Source organism: Argiope bruennichi, chromosome 8, assembly GCF_947563725.1.
Source record: "Argiope bruennichi chromosome 8, qqArgBrue1.1, whole genome shotgun sequence".
NCBI classification, from domain to species: domain Eukaryota; kingdom Metazoa; phylum Arthropoda; class Arachnida; order Araneae; family Araneidae; genus Argiope; species Argiope bruennichi.
Genome location: NC_079158.1, coordinates 106,310,172 through 106,337,946, shown reverse-complemented (window position 1 = coordinate 106,337,946; position 27,775 = coordinate 106,310,172). Strand labels below are relative to the sequence as shown.

General features: G+C 26.5%; 2 protein-coding genes across 6 annotated transcripts; one reads left to right on the top strand and one right to left on the bottom strand.

Moving 5' to 3' along the window:
• Nucleotides 1–5,783: 5,783 nt before the first annotated feature.
• On the bottom strand, nt 5,784–14,620 carry LOC129981005 (CDGSH iron-sulfur domain-containing protein 3, mitochondrial-like). Of its 3 annotated transcripts, none has more exons than XM_056091593.1 (4): nt 14,485–14,620; nt 9,530–9,658; nt 7,719–7,916; nt 5,784–6,036 (listed from the first exon to the last, which is right to left on the bottom strand). In XM_056091593.1, the coding sequence occupies exons 2-4, from the start codon at nt 9,632–9,634 to the stop codon at nt 5,851–5,853; spliced, it is 489 nt and encodes a 162-aa protein (XP_055947568.1). In that variant the 5' UTR covers nt 9,635–9,658; nt 14,485–14,620; the 3' UTR covers nt 5,784–5,850. The 3 variants fall into 3 exon arrangements, with proteins under 3 accessions (XP_055947568.1, XP_055947569.1, XP_055947566.1); XM_056091594.1 differs by having other exon boundaries at nt 14,443–14,487; XM_056091591.1 differs by lacking the exon at nt 14,485–14,620 and adding an exon at nt 10,714–10,889.
• A 106-nt stretch (nt 14,621–14,726) lies between these two features.
• Nucleotides 14,727–27,046, top strand: LOC129981004 (serine/threonine-protein phosphatase CPPED1-like). 3 transcript variants are annotated; one of them, XM_056091588.1, is made up of 7 exons: nt 14,727–14,866; nt 15,108–15,236; nt 15,850–15,943; nt 18,110–18,319; nt 20,418–20,647; nt 23,209–23,401; nt 26,788–27,046. In XM_056091588.1, the coding sequence occupies exons 3-7, from the start codon at nt 15,883–15,885 to the stop codon at nt 26,988–26,990; spliced, it is 897 nt and encodes a 298-aa protein (XP_055947563.1). In that variant the 5' UTR covers nt 14,727–14,866; nt 15,108–15,236; nt 15,850–15,882; the 3' UTR covers nt 26,991–27,046. The 3 variants fall into 3 exon arrangements, with proteins under 3 accessions (XP_055947563.1, XP_055947564.1, XP_055947565.1); XM_056091589.1 differs by having other exon boundaries at nt 15,108–15,284; XM_056091590.1 differs by having other exon boundaries at nt 15,108–15,287.
• Nucleotides 27,047–27,775: the final 729 nt, after the last annotated feature.

Genomic DNA, 27,775 nt, shown 5'->3' with positions numbered 1-27,775 from the left:
AGGCTTCTTCAGCTCTAATGAATTAAGTGAAACCAAATTTCACGTATAACCCTGTGGAAGACAGGAGTAGATGAATTTCCAGGGAGGGAGGAGGGATTGCTACCAAAAATCGCCTATAGATGAGATCTTTGGTGCTTTCTAGACTAAAATTGATCAATAATTGCAATGAATATATAAAAAAAATGTTTTAAAAATTTCATTTACATTTAAGATAATAAAAAATACATTTTCAGAAATGAATGCTATGCAGTATGAATATTACAGAAAATATTTTATTCATCAACTTCAGGATTCCCCAGACTATATGCATGCTTTTCTGTATCCTGACTTTACAAGCTATTCCCGCCCCCAATTTTATTTACCTTTTGTCATCTATTGTTTGTACATGAAATTTGGTTTCATTTTATTCCTAGTTTTAATCTGTAAATGTTTTGAAGAATTGAAAAGTTATTTCCCTTTACATTATAATTTGTTTTGCTAACAAATTTTTGTGAGCATTAGTTTAATTTTATTACATAAAACAAAATACTGTTGCTGTATCAAACATACTATTGGGTGGGTGTGAGGATCAATTTTTGAATGCTTTTTTACTTTATAACTTTCTAAGCATTAAACTTGAAACAAATCTAGAATTTATATATTATGTTTTTTCTCATATTTAATAGAGGCGAAGAATAATTTGTATTCATTGCTTCAATTTTGCCATCTTTTTGGAATTGCAGATTTTTTTTCTTCTCATCTGCAAAGTTGTTAAGTGAATGTTTTGTTGTTGTTGTTTTCTCTTCAGTATTTGTATATTGTGTTTAATATACTCATACAGTATGAATTGTAATGAAAAACAAAATTAAAATCATTTAAGGAAATATTTATATCAATGAAAAGATTATGTATTCAACGAGTCTTACTTCTCATTATATCTAACAATTCTTTTATATTTGCTAAAAATGATATCTTCTGAAATCCATATATATATATTGTCTTCAGTACAAATGATTTTTTGTTACTTTTGAGAAGTAAAAGAAATCTGGGTAAATGAGACATAATATCATATATAAAGAAATCGTATTATGTTTCATATAATAAATAAAATTTATTTTGTAGTTCAAATATTTTAAAGGCACAAATTAGACTAATTACTGTTCGGTTAGTATGTATTAGGTTATTAAATATCAATTAAGGAAAAGTATATTTTAAAGAATATTTAAATTACATAACATCAAGAAATTTACAATCATGAAAAATCTGTTGTCTTTAAACATCAAAAGAAAAAATAATCTTCATAGTCATATTTATAATATAGTATTGTACATGTATTACATCTTTAGGAATAGTGAAATTTTTTTAAATGAAATACAATTGTTTTCATACTTATTAATTTTTAATTATCATATTATATGTTAAATAACTGTAATTTTAAAAGTGTAATTTTTAGTCGTTTTTTTCCAACTTATGTATATCATTTTCCTATCTATATAATGTTTTTCATGAAAGTCAAGTGTATTCTAGTCATCTTATTGTATATACATACATGCCCTTGTATTATTAATTTTCTGTTTTGTGATTAATTAAAGTAACTTTTTGCATGTTTATTACATTGAATTACTCCAGCTGAAATAAGTCCTGTTTTATAGGTAAAATGATGGATTTGTTTTAAAATTTGAATTCTGTGTAAGCAAAAGATAATTCTTATGTTTATTAAGTATTATTATACTTGTTATATTATGGAATATTTTTAACTGCATTCTCAGTGCTTTACATTCGCCATTGTGTAACTATAGCATATATATTGAATGTTTACTTTGAATTAATGTTCCAAATAATGTGAATTATCTGCTTCATTGAAAAATACATATATATAAATGATGTAAAATTCTTTAGAAAAAAAAGTAAAAGTATGTACTGATTAAAATCGAAAGCACTATCTACACGTAATCCTATACTCTTTTTACGGTGGTAACTTTTATTATTTCTTAATCCTAGATGAAGTATGAAAATACATAATATTTTCATGTTAGATCATAGATATGCATATAGTCTACCAAGCAGTGGTTCTCAAAATGCTTTATATCAAATTTATCATGAAAATTGGATCTAAAATAACATGAATAATGACATGAAAACTTTATTTAAAAATTTTCTTAAATACAAAAATGTATCATATTTATTGGATATTGAAAATTTTCATATTTATATCTTGTAATAGTTCTAAAAGTTATCAGCTTTAAGAAATATTAAGATTAATTCTTTGAGAACCATTGATGTAAACTATCATTTAGATGAAATATATTAGTTACAAAAAAGTTATGTACAATTTCATAAATACTTATTAGCAGCATCAAACTTTTCTAGTAGTATGTACTCCACAATTTTATTATTAATAAAGAAACTTGATCCATATAGGAACAGAAAATATATCTGTTATGGTAGTAGTTGGTATTTCTCATAAGCTACATGCAAAATGTATTTGCTGTCACAAAGTACAATTTGCTTGATTATGCTCAAATCTAAGTATTCTGAAAAACCAGAGCCTTATCTATAGTCATATAGTTGAAATCTTTGCATTTTGAGGTTTGAAAATAGTTCTATAAGCACTTTCTGCTTTTATCAAGGCAGTGTTGTAATATGGGAAAAGCAGAGAGGGAAAACCCTCGTTCATTTTTAATTGTGAAGCAATAAATTTCATAATTGTGAAGTTAGTTGTCATGCATTATCAGTTTATCTAAGCACTTTCTATAAAACTTATATTTCAATTCTCCTTTGCAATACTTTTCGATCATTCTATGAAATTGTAAACTTTAATGTAGTTTTAGTTATTTCTAAATAAAATTTTCCAGGGTTTTCTTTTTGCTTGAAATTCTGATGTGATCTGAAATTTTGTAATAGTTTTTTTTTTAATTCTGAAGTTTTAATGCATCATTTAATTTGTCTTTATAAATTAAGTTATATTACATTTACATTTGTTAAAAAATTAATTTGGGTATAATTTATTTTGTAATTTGAAATGTGATTTCGAATTGTAAATATGCTGTAATTATAGGGAGAAAAAAAACTGTACATATCTTTTTGAAAACTTTGCAATTCTACTGTTATATATTTGCTCTTTCTGAGTGAATGGATTGTTCAACAAAAGACAAAGATGTCTTTTGCCTGTTAAATTTTATGAATGATAAAAGAAACGCTGCAAATGAAAAAATACTGAAAGGTGTAGCGAGAGGTCTTGGTTAAATTTACAAAAAAATTCAGTTTTTTTTCATCTTGAAATTAGAATTATATATATATATATATAAACAAAAACAATTTACTTCTGTAAAGAAACCACGTCTTTTGATATTTCTAGAGAATGTAAATTTTTTGATAAGTAATTTCTAATATTTTTAGTGGAGTTTAAATAACTCATAACATTATTAAGCAGTTTTATTCAAAATATGAGAATATATTTGAATAAAATTTATCAATGTTACATTTCACGTAAAATGTAATAATTATGCATCTATTCATTTGGACTTACTTGATTTATTTAAAAATATTCTACAAATTTAACATATTTGGGATACAAATTCTGAAATTAGCTGCTTATCAGTTTTCGTATTCTTGATTTTTTTTTTTTTTTTTTATATGATTGCAAGAACTGCTATATTATAAATGCAAGTGTTAATGGTTTGAAAGATAAAACTGATATTTCAGAAGCAAAAAGGAAAGGAAAAAAAACTTCTACATAAATTTTTGCTATCCTAAATAATATTTTGAAACTTAAAATGAATAGCTGCGATTAGGAGGGAAAAAAATGTAAGCTTTTATTCTTTCATGATGAAATAATGCTAATGCATACTAGTTTAATTCAACTATGCTTTTTATAATTTTAATATCAATTTCACGTACTTTTAGATTTAGACATGACTATTAGTGGTAGCAGATAATGTTTTTAATACAACTATTAGAGTAACAATTTTTTTAAACAATTGCTTATTTGAAATTGCTCAGATGATTTTATATTTCTGAAGCTTTCAGTGGTCCAAGATGATAAGGATTTGGCTTTTAAGTTTTTCTGCATCTAATTCAAAAGCCATAATTCTGTGATTTTTTTTTTCTTTCTTTCTTTAGAAATCTGACTGCACTAAATATTGAAAATTAGCAATTCTTCACTTGCTACCTTGCTTGTTTAACATGAAAATTATTCCAGCTTTTAGAGTGCCATCTGTATTATACATATTTGTTTACTTATAAAAATTGTATTTTTACATTTTTGTATCTGTTCAATACCAAATAATGCAAGAGCATATTATAGAATGACCTTTAAATGTATTATCAAGTGGCTTGTGAAAAGAAATAGCGGATCAACTATTGTGATAATTTTGCATGCAATGCCAGTGATTTATGTTGAGCCTTAATTTATGTAAATATTTTGTTTTAAGTCATATCAGACTTATGCCTTATGTATTCTATGTAAATATTATGTTTCAAGATAATAAAAAAAAATTCTTGATATTACTTGCATTTCTAGCAAATGAAAATACAAATTGAGTTTTTTCCTGTCTGAAGTATGATTTGAAAATTTCAAATTTTTAACTTTACATTTGATTTAATTATTTCCAATTATATCTATAACTTTTTCTCTCTAGAAAAGACGAATTCCTAAACATCAAAAAGCAAATTAAAATTCATTCTTTCCAATTCGAATTAAAAGTTAAAAATTTCTTTCAAGTAATGAGAATAAGCAATACGATTAATTTTAAATCATGATTTTTCAATATAACACGATATCAACAACTTTAAAAGTTCTTTTCACTAACAAATTTGAACTGAAATGATTTTTGCTATGTTTTATTATTGAAATGGATTGTGTTTACAACATAAAATTTTCAAAGCTAACAGCATAATCTAATTATGGGGGGGGGGGACTTTCTTTTGAAATCTTGAACATTACCAAATATTTCAATTTTTCTTACTAAATCTTATACTGTGACACTAGAAGGCTTAAATTTGTTTTTCAATTTTGAAGATCTCTTCAGCAGAAATAGTGTTCACTTTTATCTACATATCAATTTTTAACGATAAAAATATGTTTGATTGAATAGAACAGCATAGTAGACAAGGAACAAAAATAATGTTAAACAGTTTCTTTTCTCTTGTATTCGTAGTGATGTTTAGTGAGACTTAATGAAATTATTTCACACATTTTATATACACTAAGATTTTTTTCCCTAGTCTTTTAAGACTTAAAAAAAATATTAACTATTCTTTGCTAACATATAAGGGTTTTTTTTTTTATCTCAAAAAGTTCATAGAGCCAAATAAAGATAATTACATATTTCATTCCTATTTCAAGTCTTCTAACAAATGGGCTTAATTTTTCACATTTAGTATGAACCCTCTTTCAAATCATGGAAAGTTCATAATTTCCTTCAAAAATATCTTCAATTTATTTTACAGACAACACAGGGGGAAGTTATATATTGTGGTAGCGCACATTTTTCTAACTGGACTTTTTGGTACATCTCCTTTATTTTGCTGGAAGAGGTGCAATGATTTGTCTCAATAAATTCAGCATAGTCATTCTCTGGTTATACAAGCTGTTTTTGAAATTAAAAATCTTAAAAGGACTTTACTAGTGATCCAGTATGTATATATAATTCGATCTTAAGAAATATATGTAAAGAACCTATCCAGATAATATACTTTAAGACTATTATTAAATATACAGCATATATATATCAAATAATAATTGTTAAAAATAATTATGCTTTTAATGCAGTTTAAAAGTGAAACCATAAAAGCACCTTAAAAAATTTTTTTAAGTAAATTTTATTTACTACATAAAATACAAACAATGAATTATAATTTCTACATAAATTATCTACGAATTACAGAATTACCACCTTGCACAGTTTCGGAGAGATGAGATCCATCACAAAAGGGTCTATTTTTAGTTTGTTTGCAATTGCAAAACCAGTATTCTCTAGTCACTGCAGGTTTGAAAGCCACAGGCTTCATTTTAATTTTCATCTCGGGTAAAATGCATTTTCCATCACATAAAGGCTAGAGGGGAGAAATTTAGCATACTTAAATATAAGTTTTAAAAAGTATTTATTATTTTTGTACAAAAGATAAAAAATCTATGCATATTTCTTATTATTTTATAGCCAATTATTAACAAATTCAATACAAACACACCAACTGTCTAATTTGATGGTTCCTTCTTTGCTATATCTCGAATATAATATAGAAAGGGAGTCCTCTAATTAGATGGTTCAATACAATCAGATAACAGGTGTGAATCATTGGCAAAATGCCTTATAACTGAAATTGTCTTTTAATTTATAAATCTGTTTTATTTGCAACTAGCTATCTTTGGAAAATTAATAGATTTTACTTTTTTTTTTTTTTTTTTGCTTGCATTGATCAAGTTTTATTTTAATTAAATATCTCTTGCATAATTTGATATCCATAGATTTTTAACATTGCAGTTTTAAACTTCATATAGTGACAGATATTTAAGGTGCTATTATAATCGCCCAGCACTTACTCGATTCATTGTGCACATGAATGTGTTTATTGCATCTGTGTTCTGTGCAGGTTGCTTAATGAATTCCAAAATTGGTGCCTTTTTAGATATTTATTAACATGCGTATATGTGTATGGCACTCCTTCCAAATTTCATCCGATGGGGCCCATGCCAGCCACACAAGTCCTGGATGAAGGAACAGTACTTTAGTAACGAACGACGACTTTTATTAAACACGAAGGCAAGAATACGCAGTCAAAAAAGGCACAGCCGAGACGTACACAAGTAACACACTACAACAAACAGTAACTCACAAGTAGTAATAACTACCGCACACAAAGCGGCCTGACAGAATTCAGCAGGAGGAGGGAATCTTCGTAGCTACTCTCTACGGTCTCCCCAAACGTCTACAATTATCCACTGTCTCCTCGCTTTAGATGTATCCAACTACTGACTCATTACTACAGAATTGTCTACTCCATACACGACTTGATGCTGCTTCTATAATAAACACCAGTTCAATTCAACAAATGCTTGCGCTTCGATGGACTGTTACAACTATTCGCCTTTGACTCGCTATGCGACTCTAAACCTTCCGGCAACTCTTACCACAGTCATCTTCAACTTTGACTACCGGCCTTTTATAGTTCCCTGGAGCCGAGCAGAGAAGGTTCTGGAACAATCAGGCATATCTCGGTTATTATTGGCTCTATCGCCAAAATTCTGGATAATCTATTTTGTTGCCAAAGTCACCAAATGTGTAGCCAAACCCTGAGATCAACGATTCGGCATGTGATCAGTATGCAACAGAGCTGCTTGTAAAACGGTCTTTCCAGTGACTGAACTAACCATGTTGGAATGCAATATTACAGATTTGTAACATTATGTTAAATATATTATTCTTTTACGATTTGATTTGATAGACCAATGTCCTGAATTAAAACTACATAATTATCTTAAAATAAGCCTTGTTTTTTTAAACATGGGGATACAGTCAACATTTGTGCAAATATCCCACTCTTCAAGTTTATAACCATGCCAATATGAGGTGGTTTGAAGTAAAAAAACTCTATTTTTCAACACCAATATATAGTGTCAATTTGGGGGAAAATAGATATCTAGACCAAGATCCTTCAGTTAAAAACTCAGTCAATCCCTATTATTTGAAATTTTTTTCATTGTATATTTATAATTCCATAAAAACACTTCATCTTACCTGATCATGACTCCAGCCACAAACGCACCAATAGTATGTCTTTCCCTTTGTGCACTTGATTTTAAATGGTTTTTTATCGTGTATTCTGCCATGTTCTGGTTGATAATATGCTTCATAAAACTTCTTTAGCGGGGGTTCATTTAATTCAGGTATATCAGATACATCAGGATTTCGCCTGCTACTATAATTTAAAAATCCCTATAAAAAAGACATTCACTTAGTTACTTCCAACTGTACAGAAATTAAATTGTTAAGATTGAATTTGTAAAAATTTTAAAATACTTTTTTGCATGTTGATATTAAAAAAGCAAATTTTGTTCAGTTTTAAATGAATTAAAATTTTGACAAAAATCCCACAGAGGGATACATTTTTCCAAATTCCAAAGTATGTTTATATCATATTTGAAAACTCTAGATTCAAGAATTTGTCCTGTAGAGTATTGAAATAGCATATGCACAAGTTTGCTTTTACACTCAGAAAAGATCAAATACCGAGTGCAACACTGTGGACATTCTGCAAGTTATTTCATAGTAAATTTTTTAAATTAAATTTTTAAGTAAATTTTTGGAATTAGTTATTTCAAGTCAAGTTGGCAAGTTATTTCATAATAAATTTTTTGGAATTAAAATTTTTTAAATTCCAAAGTTTGAAATAACATAAAATTAAAATTACATTTACACTCTAGATAACTATAATGTTAAAAGCTTATAAAACATTTACTGCAGAAACGAAATTAGTATTGGGGTTAAAAAAGTTTTAAAAAACAGGATCAATACCCCCCCCCCCTCATCCTCCATCCATTTTTTTTTCACAACCTGGTAATAACTGTGTACCAACTGAAAATATGGATTAAAAAGGGCAAGTGATCAAATTTATTTGATTACTTTTTAGAAATTCAGATTTAAAATACTTTTGCCAAATTTGCAATATAATGATTTATCTTAAAAATTTAAGAAATCAGTAGTTATACTGCTTTCTTAATAAATTTTCAAAATTTGCAAAAAAGAGATAATAAGTGATTGAGGACCTTTCAGAGTAAAGATGAAAAAAAGAAATGTATTTCTTTGAAGAAATTGCTATGGCAAGTAATCCGATATAACAATATGCAACATGCAAATTTGACTATATAATATCATTATAGATTTGTATTTATAAAGCTTAGAGAATTTAGTGCTTTCACACTGATAAGAAAGGAAGATATTCAATGAGAGATTGATTATCAAATAGATAAAATAACTGCCTAGGAGTCCTGCAAAATATTCCAATGATTTTTTTTTTCATTATTTTCAAGTAAATTTAATTCTGTGCCTTCATTTGATTTATAACAAACATATACTAGAATTTATTCAAATTAAAATCATGTATTGTTTAAAATTCAGATAATTTTTTGTAGAATTTTTAAATATTTTCAAATTCAGTTACAGATCCTTGTTACCCAGTATGTTTTGCAGTTAAGTGACACAATTACAAGTCAATAACCCTTGTAAATCTGGTACAATATTTGAATTGTAGACAAAAATTTCATTTTGATTAACCATTTTGTTTAAAATTAGTTTTAATAATTTTTGTATTAAAAAATTTAAGTCACAATCAGCATAATTATAAAAGATAAATTTTTTCAAACACAACATCATTTTTTTTGTCTTAATCAATTAAAATATACATAAATTTTGCATTAATTTGAAAAACTTCAAGTCTAAAATTACGAACACTTTTCTGATGAAATAAAATGCAATCATTTTAAAAGATAATTATTTTTCACAAATAATGAAAATACTTCATAAGGTATGAAGTCCATAATATTACTTACTGTATAAGAACTTGGAGTGCAAGGATTTTGAATAAATGAATTAGACATCTTAATAAACTTTTGCAGAGAAAATGACATTCCTCGTTGACATTTTAAGAGTGCCATGATGAAACTGGTAATGTTTAATATCTGTTGTAAAAAAATAGAGAAAAATTATATAACCATATATCTGCAAAACAACTTTCTAATAAAAAATAGTTATTAGTTCAAAGAGGATGCGAGATGTTATTTTCTATCTTTCACAAAAGGGAATGGCTTGTTAGTTGAAATATAAGATTTTAGAAATTAAAATTGTTTTTTTTTTCACCATTTATTTTTTATTCCAATATGTAAGAGAAAACTTCATTCTCCTTCCCCATGTTGTTAATTTACACACTTTTTTTTTTTTTTATTTGAATCATGATTGCTTTTCATCATCACACATTTTTTTTTGTTGCTGTTGTTGGTAATCTATAATTCCTGACTAAGCATTTATAAATTAGTATTAAAAAAGTCTTAAAATCAAAATCTACAATTATATTTGATTTCCTTTTTCATTTTACCTTTAATACATTTCACAAAATATATTTACAAATTAATTTCAAATCATAACAAAGTTTCATTTTCTAGATTACAATGGGCTGTATAAGGTTAACATAGTGTTTAATCATATTAGAATAAAAATTCATAACTTAAAATTTAATATTTTCTTTTAAAAAAGGGAATTATAACAATACTATAAGTATAGTATTTTTATAATTCTTTCCGAGTTATATTTTCCCTATAACATACCAGACATAACAAAAAGCATATCAAAGTATCATGCTTGAGTCATTATAAGAAATCATAGAGTACAATTTAACAATATGTGAGATTTATAAGCTCAAAGCAACTCATAATAAAATAGAAAATTTGCTCTCAATTTGAGGGATTTAACATTTATAAAATTAAAAAATGTTTTATATAATTATCTTAGAATTTCTAGAACTTACACAATAAATAGCATTTAGAATTAAAATTATCATTCTTAGATTAGGTTAGGATTCAAACTACAGACAGCAGATTAGCAGTTTGATGTTCTGTAGACTGATAATCGCTAATAACATTCTTAATGTGATCTTGCTTCTCTCTTAAAATGACAATGTCTCATGTAAGATCAAATTTAATTAATAACTAATTAGATTTGTAAAAGGAGGTTATCATACCAACTCAAAAGGGTACAAAATCATGTATTCCAATGAACAATTTGTATGAATGCATATTTCTAGTACTGGAATATCACAAGTCCTAGAGCAAACAAGGTGCAATTTCCAGATATGATATAATGTTCCAAACACAATAGTTTCCTGATGCAAAAACTATTTGCTAGCTTTTTGACAAATTCTACAGGTCAGGCAGCGTAGCTGATAATCAAGTGCAGAATGTTAGTGGCAGGCAAATGGTGATTGCACATGTAAATGTTGACACAGTTTCTGGAATTATCCAAGAACATCCAAGGAAATAAGTTCAAAGAAATGTTGCAGGATCTGGTTTAAAGCATTCCAGCATGCAAAGAATACTGAGAAAAGCTATGTTTCGCATTAAAATTCAAACTCAACAACAAATACCTGTTCGAGCTGAGAAACAAAAGGAGGACTTTGAAAAATGACCAGTTTGCTGATCAATCACAATAATTGAACAGGATGATTATGTTGACAACATCTAGTTTATAGATAAAGCACAGTTTCATATAACTTGTTTTTTGATTAAACAAAATTAGCAGTTTCAGGAAATCAAAAATATCATTTGCTTAAGATGAAATTACTACATTCTCATAAGGTGACTATTTGGGGTGTGATATGCAGCAGAGTCATTATTGGGCCTTTTTCCGTATGTTTCATGATTGCTAGCGAGCATTACATTGCAATTTTGGAACAATTTGCTGCAATGCAGCAAGCGTTCGAAAAGTGATCACACGAGTGGCTCATGCAGGATACGGCATCATCCTACATGGACCACTTATCATAACAAATAGATGTTTCACTTCCAAGAAAAATACTTTGGGAATAGAGTGATTGTATTGTATCCAAATACACTGGAGCAGGTGTGGATTGGCCTCCTTACTCACCCAATCCCCTCCCCAGATTACTTTTTATGAGATGCACTGAAAGACTCTATTAATAAGAACAATCTCATGATACTGGATGAACTTGAAGATATGTGCGATAAGCGTAGCCACTTCCACTGAGACATTTCAGGTAATAATGACAAATTTCATTGTGCATTTACACCACCTCTATACTCCTTGCAGAGGACATTTTGAACAAATTTTAATTTAATTCCAAAAACTGCTTGCAGAATTTGTTTCATTTTGGTTTGATGATTGTTTTCATTTAAAAAGATATGTACAGTATATAGTGTCATTTTTTAGCAACTTTTGTAACTAATTTTCAATGTTTCCTTCCTCTATCGATCTTAATTTTGAAGATTTTTAATTCTGAAATCAGGGTGTTCTTTGCTGGACACCTTGTATGTAATTATTGTTAGTATTATAAGTGCCATAGACCTTTGAACTTCATCTTATTTCTTTCAGAGCTTGGAAGTATAAATTTGGAAGTTTCTCAGCTCAATTTATAACTCACTGAACTTCCTTCTATTCATTTCTGCATGTAACAAATAATAAACCAGGTTCTTTTTCCATAGCTGCCATTGATATAACCTTATCATTTGCATTCCTTCTTTGTTTCATCCCTTTATATACTTGCACTCATTAATGATATTGCAGAAATTTCTCACATTAAGAGTGTGATAAATATCCTCAGTGATCTTTATTATGTGTGATACTTTTTCATTCTCGGATATTATGGAATTAATTTTCTGGCAAAATCTTAAGACACTCTGTAATTATTAGAATGCAAAGGGAAATACAATAATTGGCTTGGCTTTCAGTCCTCTCTTTGTCAAGAAAATAGTCCAAATTCAGAATGTATTTCTCTCAAATGAACACTTCTCTGAAAGACATTACTATAATTCATTATTGAGGAATTTTTACTTTGCCTTAAACATCAAACTTGTTATGAAGGAACTGTAGATCAGAATTTATAAAAACATAATATTTATTAATTTGAAGAAATCTGTAACAAAAGGGAAGAAGAAACTTAACAACAATTTATAGGATTCCACATTTTTACAATTAAGGAATAATCTAGTATAGTTAACCAAAATTTTAAATGAAGCCCTAGAATTGTTTAGAACACATATAAAAAAAATTTCAAATTATAATGATAGTTCTTATATTAGTCTATGATGACTGGGATTCAAAATATAGACAAGCACAATAAAAGTTCACCTTCCACTAGCCAAAACTTGGGGGAAGGGGCTACTGGACTTGGGGAAACTGGTTCTTGATGTGGCAAATCAACATTCTGTTTTAAAGCCTGAACTTTTAAACTGGAATTTGATTAATGATGAGAAAAAATAATACAGGAAATATTGCTAACCTCTCCTAACTACAGCAGGAGGAACTCGTATCTTTATTGTAAATTTATTATGTATTAAACCCATATAAACTGGAGATTTTCAGTAGAATCTTATTTCAAACTTAATACCTTATAATCTCAAAGCTTAGACATTACTATAAAATAAACATGGCATTTCCGAATATAATGAATACAATATAATTACAATTTAGAACTTGCTAACTAAAAATATTCATCCTGCTTAATAAGAATTAGAATTTCAACGATTAGTGGATTCACAATATCAAGATAGGGGTAAATAACTATAAATAATGCTATTAAAATATTACTTTATTTTTAGTATATAACTAAACAATGAGAAATGATAAAGCTTCAAAATTTAAAACAGCACTTGATGTAATACTCAGTTCTCATAAGGAAACACACACACACACACACACAAAATAAAAAGAGATATCAGAAGAATTATGAGATATCTGAAGAATAATAGAAGTCACAATAATCCTGTTATTTCCTTGTGATTTGATCTTTACTTCATACCCACCACCACCTTCTCAACAAATGTGTTCTGTCTGAAGATCAAATACTGGACATCAAGAGGGTTCTTACCTTATTGTGGATGGTCATCAAATAGTAAATAAAGTCAGCGATAACTCACCGATGTCGTTTACCTATTTGTTTCTTCCCTGTGCATGTTATGATCTGTTTTTAAGTCAGAAGGCGCTGCTGCCCCCACTGAACTCCTCCTCCCTTGTATTACTTTAAATATTTAAGAAATGAATATATGAAAAAATACAATAAAAATTCAATTTTTTACTACTGACCACAGAAATAGCCCTCACTTATCAGAGACTTTAATGAAATACTCTCCTAAGGAATATCTCTATTAATTTCCAAAAAAATTAAACACATATGGACATTTTGGTCTCTGCAAGACTTATCAAATAGAAACATTGCCAAATAAAACACAAAATCACGTTGACTATAATATAAAACAATGACTTTTCACATTATTAGTGTGGACAGCAGGAACTCCATTAGCTAAATCCTAATGCTGAACAAAATGCAGACTATGATTGACTTTCAAATGTTCATAGTCAATAGCATCTACACAATCATATACCTTCCAATAATCACAGTAAATAATCGTACCCGGTTCAACCTATTCCTTAATACATGCAACCGCTTTCGGCAGTCCTGTCGTGGACAGCAACAACAAACCAGACGCTTCTACAATTTTTCCAACACCTCCGGACTTTTACCAATTTTCCTAAATATACTCTAAAATACGTTCATAAATGAAATGCCTCCAATTCGACAAGGTGATTTTACCAAAAAAAATACTGCAGCTGATTTCACCAGTAGTAGTTCCAATAATAATTTCAAAAGTAAGCAAAAATACCTCCTATAAAGTCAGCTTGTAGCTATTAAATTATGATTCATATCATTAAGTATCTTTTAAAAAATCATAATTACCGTGCATAAATCACAAACAGTAACCTACAAAAAAATACATACCCTATTTGTGTTTACATTTGAAATTAAAAACCATAAAATAAAATGCTACAGCGACGGTTACAAAAATGTCTCGTTTTTATTTGTACAAAATTAAGCATTTTTCTTTCGCAAAATTTGTATACTTTCATTCTAGATAATACTGCTATTTATTTTTAAAATAATTTTCTTTCTTTCGTAGAACATGCAATTTTAATATTATTTTATTATTTCATTCATTTTGCTATAGCACAAACCTTCTCACACTTAGTTTCGGTTTCTTATGAATAGCATTGGATGCGCTTGAATTCGAGCTGTTAACGATGCGGGATTACTATAGTTAGCCGATTTCTGCAAAGTTGTCCTGTTGAAAGTCGCTCATTTTGAAAAACGCAAATCTCACAAAGTATTCACTTATGCATTATTTAAATTTCCATGAAGAGTTTTCTTTAATTGCCATGTAATGTAGAAATATAATTTCTCATGTTATGTAATTTTTCAAAATATACATTGCTATTATGTATGCGACTTACGGATTAAAACTTCAACATAAACATAGTACTTTTAGAATTCTTTTAATAACCTTGAAAATTTATCATTATTCTTGATCCTGTCATATTCCAATAATGATTTTTATCTGATTTCAGATTACATCTTGTATTACGCAGAAATACGATGATGCGTTTTATCTTTCATCAGTTTCAAAGCTTTGGAGCCGGACGTAATCATTCAGAATATCTGTTTTATCAGAAAGCATTGAAATATTTAACATGATGGTTCGTTGAAAATATTAAATATCACTTTGAAAGTTCTTGTTTGCTACAGTAGTATAAGTTTTTTTGATTTTTCAAATTGCTTCCATATTTATTAAATTTTTTTGTTAGAATTTTTCTCTTAATAACCAGCTCAAATGATCCTTAACTTTATTATTATTTATTAATTTATTATTAATTATTTATTATGTAATTTAATAATCTTTTTTTTAAAGTGCATTATTTAGAATGATTATTTCAGTAGTGTTTGTTTTCCCAAAAGAAAATATGTAGATTATTAAAAAATTGTTTCAGAATTAGTAATGTACAAAATATTATTTTATATAATTTAAAGTTTAAACTTGGCACTATTTAATATTGACTGTTGTGTTAATTGTTCTGTATATTTGATGTTTTAGGATTTTTATTCACTAGTTTACCTTTAATAATCTTAAAATGTTGCAACATTTTTTATATAAAAGCCACTACTTTTCAGCTTCATCTGATTATAAGAAGTAAATTATTTTGTGTGTTTCTGTATAGAATTCTTTGAAACAAAAAGAAATTGGGAATTCATTCAATAAATTATTTAGAATTACATTAGTCTAGTATTTTATTTTTGTTGTTGCTGTTTCAGACCTTTTGATTATTCTTGTGTGTAACCATAATAATGGCCTCTGAGGGTTTGATTAAAAAAGCCCGAAACAGAACCTATCCTGGTTTTGAAAAAGGTGATTTCTTTTTTTATAAAATAAAAGTTTAATCCTTCAACGTAATTAATTTGATGTAATGAATTTTAGTTCTCTGAAATGTGATTGAATGAAATATCTTTCCTTGGCATGCAATAGAAACTTCATCTGTAGAATCTTTGACAATTTTAGAATATATGCAAATGCATACACATTTCATACCAATTTAATAAAAAGAATGGAACCTATCAATTTATTTAACCATTAAAGATTTCAGGTTCATAATGAATTGCAACATCAGAATATATTTTGTCATTTTTTTTTTTCTGTGAAAGTATGAAAGAAATAATGATAAATAACATAGTTTTCTTAAACATTCACTTTTTTTACATTTTCTAAATTTTTCTGAAATTAAGTTTTTGATTTCTAAATCATTCTTTCACTCTAATATATATTTTTAGTTAAATTATTATATTTACATTCATAAATTTTACATTTTATTTTAATGAACATTATTTTTTAATATGGTTTAGGCACTTAATTTTATATCAGTCAAATAACATGTTTTGATGCAAAAAGATTAATTTACTGTTTATTTTTAAATATAAAAATCAAACAATTTTTTAAATATCTTTCATGCTTTTTTCATTGATTACTTCATTTCCCAACTGAGATGTTTGATTTAGCTGGTTGAAATTTCTGAAAATTAGTTTTGAAAGTTATTTGTTTGTCTGTAGTTTTTTATGCATACGAAATCTGAAAAATAAATATGAGGATATTGTATAAAAATTGAAATTTTACTTTTGAGTTTCATTATATTTCAAAAATGAAAATTGTTGATTATGTTAAAATGCCAAGTTAAATTGTTTCATCATTTGTGCAAGATAATTTAAAAAAAAAAAAAAAAAAATCTTGCGCTATTTTAATATTGTTGAGGACTGTAATATGTTTAGAAATTTATAAAACCAGTCTTATTATAGCTATTTTATGTAATATAGAAGATTCATTCTCTAATATATGAAGCAGATTAAAAAAGATTATATATTGTATACTTATTGTGCACTAATTCTTCCTAATTTTTTTAAAAATCTTTGTTTATTGTTTCTTGGAAAATATTTATACTGCACTTTATATTCTAATGTGGTCTTTAATTTGCTAATATATTTAACTCGCCATCTTATTTATAAGATACTTCTATTTCATCTTCATACCAAATCTGAATATATCCCATTATTATTATTATTGCTTTTTTTTAGAAGTCAATATTCTTCCTCAAAATTCTAAATAATTTTCAATAAATATATTCAATTTATTAGGTAGATTTTTTTTAAGTCAAAATGTCATCATTTTGAATTTTTTTTTATTTTTGCTATGATAAATTCATTATGAAGAAATTTAAAAATAATCTTTAACTTTACAAAATATTTTACTGTATTTTAAAAATCTTTTCAATATTTCAAAAAAATTAATAATTTTTACCAATTTTTAATAATTTGTTTAAATAACATAAAATTACAATAAAAGATATTTTTTCCCACAATTACCTTTATTTTATTGTTTCTAACTTAATTTAGTAGAAATTATTGCTTTAAATCAAGCTGAGCATTAATGTATCAATATCCGATTTATCTTGGAAATTGTTTTTCAAATTGTCTTAAATTCTGTCTTTGAAAAATCAAATATCTATGCATAAGTACTGATGATTAATAATGTCTTTTTATACCATTAAATATTTAAAAATTACAAGTTGTTTTTTATTTCCAGAGTTATATATATGGTTGAGACTTCAGTTAACAAACTTTGATTATTCATATTACTCTTGATTTATTAGTTATCAAATGAATTAACTTCATGTATTTATTAGGTTTGCTACCACATGATTGGTAGGATAGCTATCATATGATTGTTAAGATAATTTCCACATACTTCATTTCACAAATTGAAAAAAAAAAGAACTTAATTATTTACCAATTAAAAGATGGCATATATATATCAATTAATCCCAGTCATTTTTTAATCAAATTAATGAAAAAATTTTCTTTTTGTTGAAAAACTTTTGATTTTGGACCAAAGGTTATGAGTGGGATATTTTAGTATTTGTAAAATCTTTGCTTTCTTTTTGCGATTCGAAATTATTACAATAATGCAATTTATATTTTCAATAATTTTAAGATAAACAATTGTGAAATTTTTTTTTTATTATTGCAGAAAATAGCAATATTTGGCAGGGACCATTTTATTTCATTCAAGGTGCAGACACGCAGTTTGGAATGATATCTACTTTTGATAAAAATGCTTCTAAAATAACTTGGGATGCAGAAATAGCACTCACTAAAAAAGCTATTCATTTGATTAATACCATGACTCCAAAGCCAAGGTTTTTTATTGTGTGTGGAGACCTTGTTGATGCATTTCCAGGTAAGGGCATGGTTCAAGGATGATGCTTTACAAATTTTTACTTAAAGAAAACAATTGGATATTAATGGCTTAAAATTCTGTTTAAAATAATTCTTTGCTCAAAAACTTGAACCAATTTGCTGATTATTAATTTTACAGAATTTTTTTACATTATAAATATATATTTTATGAAAAGAAGTATATATTTCTTTTCATAAACATTTTTAAAGTATTTCACGAAAAGTGTGAATATCTTTTCATGTTATATTTCCTTCTTAAAAATGTCTGGAATGATTATAAACAGTGGCAGAGTTATTTTATGGCCTTTTTTTAATCATTGACTGGCAATCAACCAGAATTGGTATCTTTCTAAAATAATGGTGCTTGAATGTACACAGTATGATTTTCTACATTCCATCCATTATTAGTGAAACTTGTTGGGACTACTCTAAATTCCAGCCAGTTGAAGGGTTAATATGGCGATCAATTTAGTTTTGTTTATCAGCAAATTTTATTTGTCATAAAATGATGAGTCCAGCTCTTTATGAACTTTCTTCAACAAACTGACAATGGTGAGTTGTACTCATCAGAAATTGAGCTGCATTTTATGAAAAGTTTTCATAATTTTCTATCTCTGTCTGTAGTCTTTATTATGTTTCTGTATCAATACTTCCTTTTAAAACCAAAAAAATTATATTGCTTGCCTAAACTATGCTGACTGAAATTAAATTGCAGTTCAAGGGGTTAAGGATTTATTTTAGACTAATATTTTTTATTAACTTTTTGAATATATATTCAGATTTTTAATCTGTTATAACTCAGATTGCTTTGTTATATATGTTTGTAATGAATAAAAATTTTCTTTTTAATTTTCATGATTATAAATATTCTAATAACTAAGTGAATGTAATGAAATCTATAGAAATTGGATTAGTTTAAATTTTAATATTATTCTCATTCATAAAATTTATATTTTTGTATTATATTTTATTATTTTGCAACTAAGAAATTTTTTTTTAACTAACCAGCTTTCAGCCCCTTTTCATTCTTGCAGTCCTTGGCAAAATCCAGCTATTTGTAAGAATCCAGTTTATATATGTATAGATAAATCTATAATATTAGTGAAAATAGCTATTTTCAAATTATTTAACTATTTCAAGAATATATAAGGCATTGTAAATACTGTAGAGGGGATAGTTGAATTCATTTTAATGTTGATCATATTCATTTCTCACACAATATTATTTTTTGGACTTTTCATTCGTAACTAGGAAAACAATAAAGCACTTTTAAAATTACAGGGAACTTTCCTTTAAAAGCATAATTCATTCTTGTATATTCTTGTAATGGAGTAAAATCTAGAACATATACATCTGTTTAAAATAGGATGAAGTGTTCCAGTTTGGGAAAAAAAATACTCAAATAAATTTATAATTATATGATGATGATTGTTTTTTACTGTGACATTTGTTCTTAGCTATACTTCAAAATTTGGCAAAAATGAAACACAGTATTACTGCTTGATTGAGGTGAATCTTCTTTCCCTGCTTTGAGTGTCTCCCTTATTTTCATTGGAAGTTTGTTGTTTCTCTGAAACTATTATTTTCCTTACTTCTGGAGATATTTCATCAGCAATACAGAGTATGAGTTCAACTCATTGATGTCATTGCTCTCCAGTTATGGTCCCATAATTTTTCCCAGAAGGCTAATCTTGTTGTTTAAGGGGTTTACATAATTACTTTTTACATGCATTTAACTACCTATCCAGAGTTTCTTCCATGCAGAAATTTTTGTAAACAAACGCTCATCACAGATTGATATCCGAGTCATAGGCCAATCCTGCATGCTACCTCACAGTATCAATGTTACTCATTCTGCAAAATATCATTCACTAAGAGAGCCATTATTCTTAATGGCAAGTACTCATTTAGTGAGGTTTTACTGTATGGTTCATAATAGATTTCATCTGTCTAAATTCTGTAGATGTAATGCAGTTGAATCGAATAATCTCAAGTTATTCAGTCAGGATGACTTAATAACATTATTAAGCTATATCACTTGAAGAATTCAAAAATGTAATTTCCATGTAATACTGAATGAAAAGAATGTTAATTTCTAGGAATGAAAGATCGTGAAGCCCAGGAGAAGGATTTTATACAAGTGTTTAAAGAATTGAGAGAAGATATTCCTTTAGTGTGTGTTTGTGGAAACCATGATATTGGTGACACACCTACACCTGCATCTATTCAGAATTACCAAGATAAATTCGGGGATGATTACTTTTCATTTTACTGTGATGGTGTTATGTTCATTGTTTTGAATTCTCAATATTTTCAAGATTCTACTTTGGTAAGCAATTCTGTTTTTTATTTCTTGCAAAATTTTATTATACGGAATTAATGAAGTATGTTTTTCTAATAAAATTTTATAGCTGGTGCATTAGAATGATATTTTAAAACCCTTCTGGTTCATGAGTCACTGAATTATATGTGCTGCTTCTTTATTCAAAGACTAATTGCATTTTTGAAAATTTTGCTCTGTGATTTTTTAAAATATTGTTGACCATGAATGAGGAAGAATTTCGCACAATCTTCCTGCTTTTAATGGGTTACTTTTCTGAACAAGTTTAAAATGGCTTTTGACCTCCAAAGGGAGAAGGTAATTTACTTGACTTCCTTTTCAGGAATTTTTTTTAGAAAGAGGGGAATTCTGACTTCTGTCTGCATAACTAAACCTAATGAATTCTCATACTAAATTAATTTTAAAAACATTTTTTTGTCCTCCTTATGTATGTCTAAATATTTATATTTTTCTAAACTATAGTGTTGTTATTTCTCAATATCAAAGAAAAATCACACTCTATCTACAATCTTTATCAAATTATATCACTTTTATTTTGATACTTCATTATATCATTGTATTTATAATTGATACAAAGAGTAGGTATTTTGTGAATATTATATATATATATGAATTTACATATATTATATAACAGAGTGAATCTGGATAGTTTAGTCTGATTAAATAAATCTTTTGCCAGATATAGTTTACAAGACACTTCTAACAGTTAATGTATTACTTGCACTGAATAAAATTTTTCACCAAATTTCCATAGTTTCTATATTATATTTCCACTGGATCAAGTTTTTGTCTTAGATTCATGATAATAAGAAAAATCAATAAATGATAACAAAATAATATACATTTTATAAACTTTTGAAGTGACATCATTGATAGTTTTGTATTGCATGATTACTAACATTTGTCCCCAAAAAATAAAAATTATTATTTTTACTGTAGAAAAATCAAAATTCTTTGAGACAACATTTTGCTTAAAAAAGGTTCTTTTCTCCTCTTTTTCCTATTTGTTGACCTATACTATAAAATATTCTTATCTCAATATTAAGATAAAGATGAATACAAATAAACGCTGTGACTAAATTTCATAAATGTTAACATTTTATATTGGGATTTTTTTCTTATTGCGGCCTACAAATTAATTCCATTAAATTCGATGACAGGTTTACTTGTAGTGGGTGTATGGTGGCACAGTCAACAGGCCTCAATAACAAGTAACGACATTTATTAACATGAATACACAGATGACAAAACACAGTTAAGACATATACAAGCAGCCCACAAATAGTAATTGGTAGTAACAACAATCACAGCATACAAAGCGGCAAAGTTCTGGAAAGTAATGTTACAGATTTGAAACATCATATTTATTTGAATAGAATCCATTGCATTGGTAGTTCTTTTTCCTCAAAAATGGAAATCATGTCTTTCCTTTACTTTTATCTATATTTTTCTTGTTGAAATATCAATTATTGGTGTATGAATTTACTTAAATAATTAACTATTTAATTGTCTTTGAATTTTTCTAATTTACATTTTATCCAGTGTCTTCCCTGCCTCTATCAGCTTTCTAAATTTTTATCTAAATTTTAGAAAATCTCAGTGAAGTTCAAATAGAACTGGTCACTTTATTAAGTACATATGCTTGTTAGACGTGTATTGTCTTAGTTTTTTATTATCTACTTTTTAATAGTTTGTTTTCAGTATTGTAATCTTAATAAATAGTCAATTATTAATTACATTTTCTAATTGTTTTAAAAAGTTAGACTCTTATTATAGGGTTTGTTATCAAATAAGAAAAAACATTAAGTCCTGAACAGATATTAATTGAAATTTTTCGACCTCATGAAATATAATAATACTTGTGTGTTAATCACAATACAGCAATTGGTCTCCAAGAAAAAACAAGAAATGTTTAAAGCTCACTAAAGTCACGCTCTTAAACCAAAAATTTTATAAATTCAAACATAAGTCTCAATATAATTTTATCATTTGATTTTTTGTATTTTTATTTCACTTTGGGAAAAAAAAGTTTTTTTAAAATCACTGAAAAGGAAGAGGTCATATTATCCTTAATTTTGTTGTAAGATTTGTTGTTATTATTCATCACATAACTTAGAGTAGTTTATAGATCAATTACATTCTTAAACATTATCTGAAATGATGTAAATATTTTTCAGTGCACAAGTTAAATACATTATAAATTTATAAAATGATGGTTAGAGAAAAAGTCCGACAAAATTAGGGCTCTAGGCTCTTTGTATGGAGTTTTTGACTACAATTGCAAATTTATTCACAAAATTGACTACCCAAAAACATAAGTCATAAAAATCTTACTAAACTTTTTATTTTACTTATAAACAAAACTGCTATACAATATATATATATATATATATATATATATATATATATATATATATATATATATATATATATATATATATCTTTTAATTTTCCGAAAATAGTCAGTAAATTAGTGTTATAATTATTTGATAATATTCCATGTTCATATAAATTATCTGTTGTCATTGAATCATTAATTTTTTCCCTAGGTGAAAGATTTGGCTGAAGAACAAGAAAAATGGTTGGAAGAAAAACTGAGTGAAGCAAAATCTGAGAAATTCAAGCATGTTATTATTTTCCAGCACATTCCATGGTTTTTAAAGAACCATGATGAAGAAAAAGAATATTTTAATATATTTCCAGAACTAAGATTAAAAATGTTAAAAAAGTTCTATGATGCAAGTAAGTTAAATGTTCACTTCATATTTTTTAAAAAGAAATATCACTATTTTTTATAATATTTCATTCAATTAATTGTCTTCAGTCCAGGAAGGATTAATGTGATGTGCAATATTTTTGGCTGCACATTATATCATTGTAAACCTTCTGTGTCACTGTTACATGTTTAAAATTAAAGGAATAAATTAATTTTAGCTGCAAGAGTGGATAAAATTATCTAATTAATAGTTCATTATTGTATCCACACCATTTTGAATTGTGTCATAACATTTTGTTTACAATTAGATGGTTTTACTTTTGATTCAAATTATTCCTGGTTGTTCTTTCAATTCACCAATCCGAACTTTTTGAGATAATTATTAGCCTCTTTGCTGAATGAATTGAAAGAAGAATCCACAATTTTTTCAGTTCCTTAGAATCACTTTTAAATAGACTGTAACATTGTCTTTTGAAATGTGCTAGAGATTGATTTTTAATAATGTAAAAAAATGAACTTGGGAAACTGTTCTTAAATTATTACAATTAAATTGGAAATATTCTAAAGATTTAATATGTAGTTTATAATTTATACCATAAAATTAATAATTATACAATCATTTAACTCTAATATGATAAATATTATTTCATTGCTTATACATTTATTAATATATATTATATACATCATGTATTAATATTAATGCTTCTGAAAATATGATAGATAACATTCAAGGTACAATCTATGTGTGTGTATGTATATATATATATATTTGTTTATATTTATTCAAAATTATATATTAGTCTTAAGAAATAGTTCAGAGATATATAATTAAATTTGATTCAATTAAGTGAAGGATAATTATTTAAATGAATCTATATTTCTTATAATCACGAGTAAAATTATCCCTAACAGTTTGATCTTGACTACAATTGTTTTTTAAATTATATTAAGTAGGAGGTTTAGAAATAATTATTTCTTTATTTTTTTGTTTAGAGACTTTACTGAAAAGAAATTAGAATTATTATTTTTTTAAAATATTAAATACACTATTTTTTTAAATCACCTGGTTCTTAACTTTTCCAAAAGCAAACAAGCTTAGAGAAAATATTTCTATTTAAAATAGCTCTCATATTTTATATTAATCCAATTATTTAATATCAGAAAGGATTGATGTTACTGCTATCTTTGGTATTCACTATTTCAAAGTTGTGTTTTAAATACTATGAATGTGATATATACATATTTTTGTGTTATATGTCGTTTATATACATATACATATGTTATATACATATAACACAAAATATGTTATATACATATTTTGTGTTATTTTGTGACATTTTTCTGTATTTATAAATATTATTATTAGCATTGCAGAATGTTGATATAAGTTTTTAATTTTTTTTGTTACAATTCAGAAACAACAGGTAAGTTTCAATAAGAATCTGATTAAATTTAAATAAAAATTATACTTTATATTTTAGTTACATATATACTTTAGAATACTTTATATTATATGTTTTTTATATTAACGTGATGTTTTAAAGCAGCAGTTGGACTATTTTGGTATGGATTTTGTAATTTTGAACCATGGTCAGATGACAAGGATGACACCTGATCAAAATTATATATTTTTTTCCAATTTCAATTTAGCTTGAAACCTGATCCATTCTGTATAATCAAAAGTACTTGCGATCAAACAAAGATATTTTTGCTGTATAGTGATAAATCTGCCCAAAATTAGTGATGCAAAAAGATTTTTTATATAAAATTGAAAGAAAAAAAAAATCCAAATTTGTCATTTTGTGTATAACTGCTTTTAATGGATGAAACCCCAATTGCAGTTTTCCTTTCAAAATTTATTTGTAATACTATTATGTATTATATGAAATAGTTCAAAGCATGCTTTATATCTTCATTTTTAGTTCTTAATAGATATCAATAGTCTTAAACATGTATAGGTAGATATTGCCATATAAAAATAATATTGATAGTAGTAGAAGACAAAATATAAGGGATTAAAATGAAATAAAATTATATAATTTTGTTTACTGTAGATTCTGTAAACATGAAAGCTACACAAATTTGAAAGCCTGATATAGGCAGTGACAGAAAAATACAAAAAAACTTAATTTTAAAGTAATAAAATATTCAATTTTTTTCCAAATTCAGAATGTATGAAAAATTACATAATTCTCTATATACATATTAATTTTAAAAATTACAAGTAGAACTATTATAATGCAGTAAATTTGATGCAATCCCTAACATATTATATTTGTCTTCATTTTAATTTTATTTCATAAAACTGAGCTTCACAAATCATGCTTAAAAACTGTTTTACGTTACCTGCCTTTTGAATAGGTGGTTACCAAAACGAATAATTGCCAGATTTCATCATAAATCAATACAAAATTAGAATACATTTATTCATTTGGATGTGGAAATAATTTTGTTGTAAAAAATGGAATGAAAAATGGAATTGAGTTGTTTGTTATTATACTCAATTAAATTCTTAACAGTGTTAATAAAAATTTCTTTCTTCATCTGCTCAAAAAGATTACTGGATGTTAAAATATAAAAGTAGGGGCATTCAGTAGTAATAATAATAAACTTATCTAAGTGTATGTATAGAGGGAATAATCATTATATCTTTATAAATTAGAGTCCTTAGCGATAAAAATGAGTTAAAAAGTAATAATGAGTACTAAATATTTTAGATATGTCATTATTGCTATTTAATAAACTATGCATAGTGTTGAAAGTTATTTAAAAATTGATTTACTTTTATTATAAATAACCAGAGAATATACTTTATAATTCAGAAAGAAAAGGATTCTTTTAAAATGGTAAATAAGCAACACAGGGCGTTTACTGATTTAGTAATAATCATAATAGTGAATTTAAAATCACAAAATTGTGAAGAACCTGAATTGTAGTCTAAAAAAATAATGGTACTGTCTAAGACAGCTAATTCAATTACCTTCTTCTACTAACTAAATGTTTATAATCTTGCAAAATTTCATTATGTAATGACTTGAATCTGTTTTTAATGTATAGTAAACCTCCAATTTTCTGAATCACAGTTATTCAATTTCTTGGAGGGGGAAGGGGTTTGATTTTAACTTCCTTAATAAAGATAACAAAACAATTGATTTTGATTTATCCAAGAAGTAATATTTTCATTCAATAAGTAAAATTCAAAATGCAAACAATAATTTTTGCTGGCTTTAAATTAATATAACATAGGCATTTTTTAATGAAATTACTTTTTCCATCAGTTATCAGAAATTTAATTATCCAGATCACTTTCTGGTCCCAGTTATTCTGTATAGTTGGAATTCTATGATATTTTGTATTTGAATAATACCTATCTCTACTTTGATAATAGAGCAATTTTAATTTTTTCTTTCAGATATCAGGGCAATATTCTGTGGACATTATCATCGCAATGCAGGTGGCTTTTATAAAGACCTTGAAGTTATTGTAACTTCTGCTGTTGGTTGTCAAATGGGAGATGATAAATCCGGATTCCGGATTGTGAAGTTGGGAGAAGAAAAAATAGAACATGAATATTTAGCATTTGAAGATGCTCCTCATAATATAATTTTAAAATGAAATAAAATTGTTTTCAATTAGTTTTTGTTCATTAAAATAAAATGACTATTAAATCCTTTTTGTTTATTTTTTAAAGATTACTATTTAATATAATAAACAATTTTAATTGCTTTAAATTTAACTTCTCTTTCTAAGTTTATCTGTTCTTAATATATTTTTATTTATTTCATCATTCTGGCTTCAAAGTTATACATTTTAAAATGCATCAACAAATATCCCCTCCTAGCTTTGCATTTTCTGACTAGAGGTTTTTTTTTTTTTTTTTCTTTTAAACATTTGTCTGAAATTGTGATATTTTTACCTCTCCTCTCTGTTATTCATTACTGTTGTACCAAGGTTGAAAATTCAGTTTTTGGATTTCAAGTATTTGATTAAATATTAAAAGATATTTGGATATCAAAACTCCTATAAAAGTGAGGCAGTCCAACTTTAAATATAAACACAAGCAAAAATATTTCCATGACAACTGAAATAACATTCAATCATATACTTCTCAGTTTTAAAATAATCAGTTATAAACTGTGCAGTTCCTTTTTCTTTTTTTTTTTTTTTATTACATTTCTTCTGCAAATATGGATAATAAGCTAAAAGAAATTTTTGGATATGAATAATTTTTAAATCATTGCTATCTAAAGGGAAAGGAACCTTGAAACTATATAGTCAGAATCTATATGGTAAAGTATAGTACCTAAGCTGCCACCATATTTTCTAAGTAATCTTCAACTGAATGTAAATATCTTATGAATTTGTAATATTACTGTCCTACACAGTTTCTTAGTAAGGAA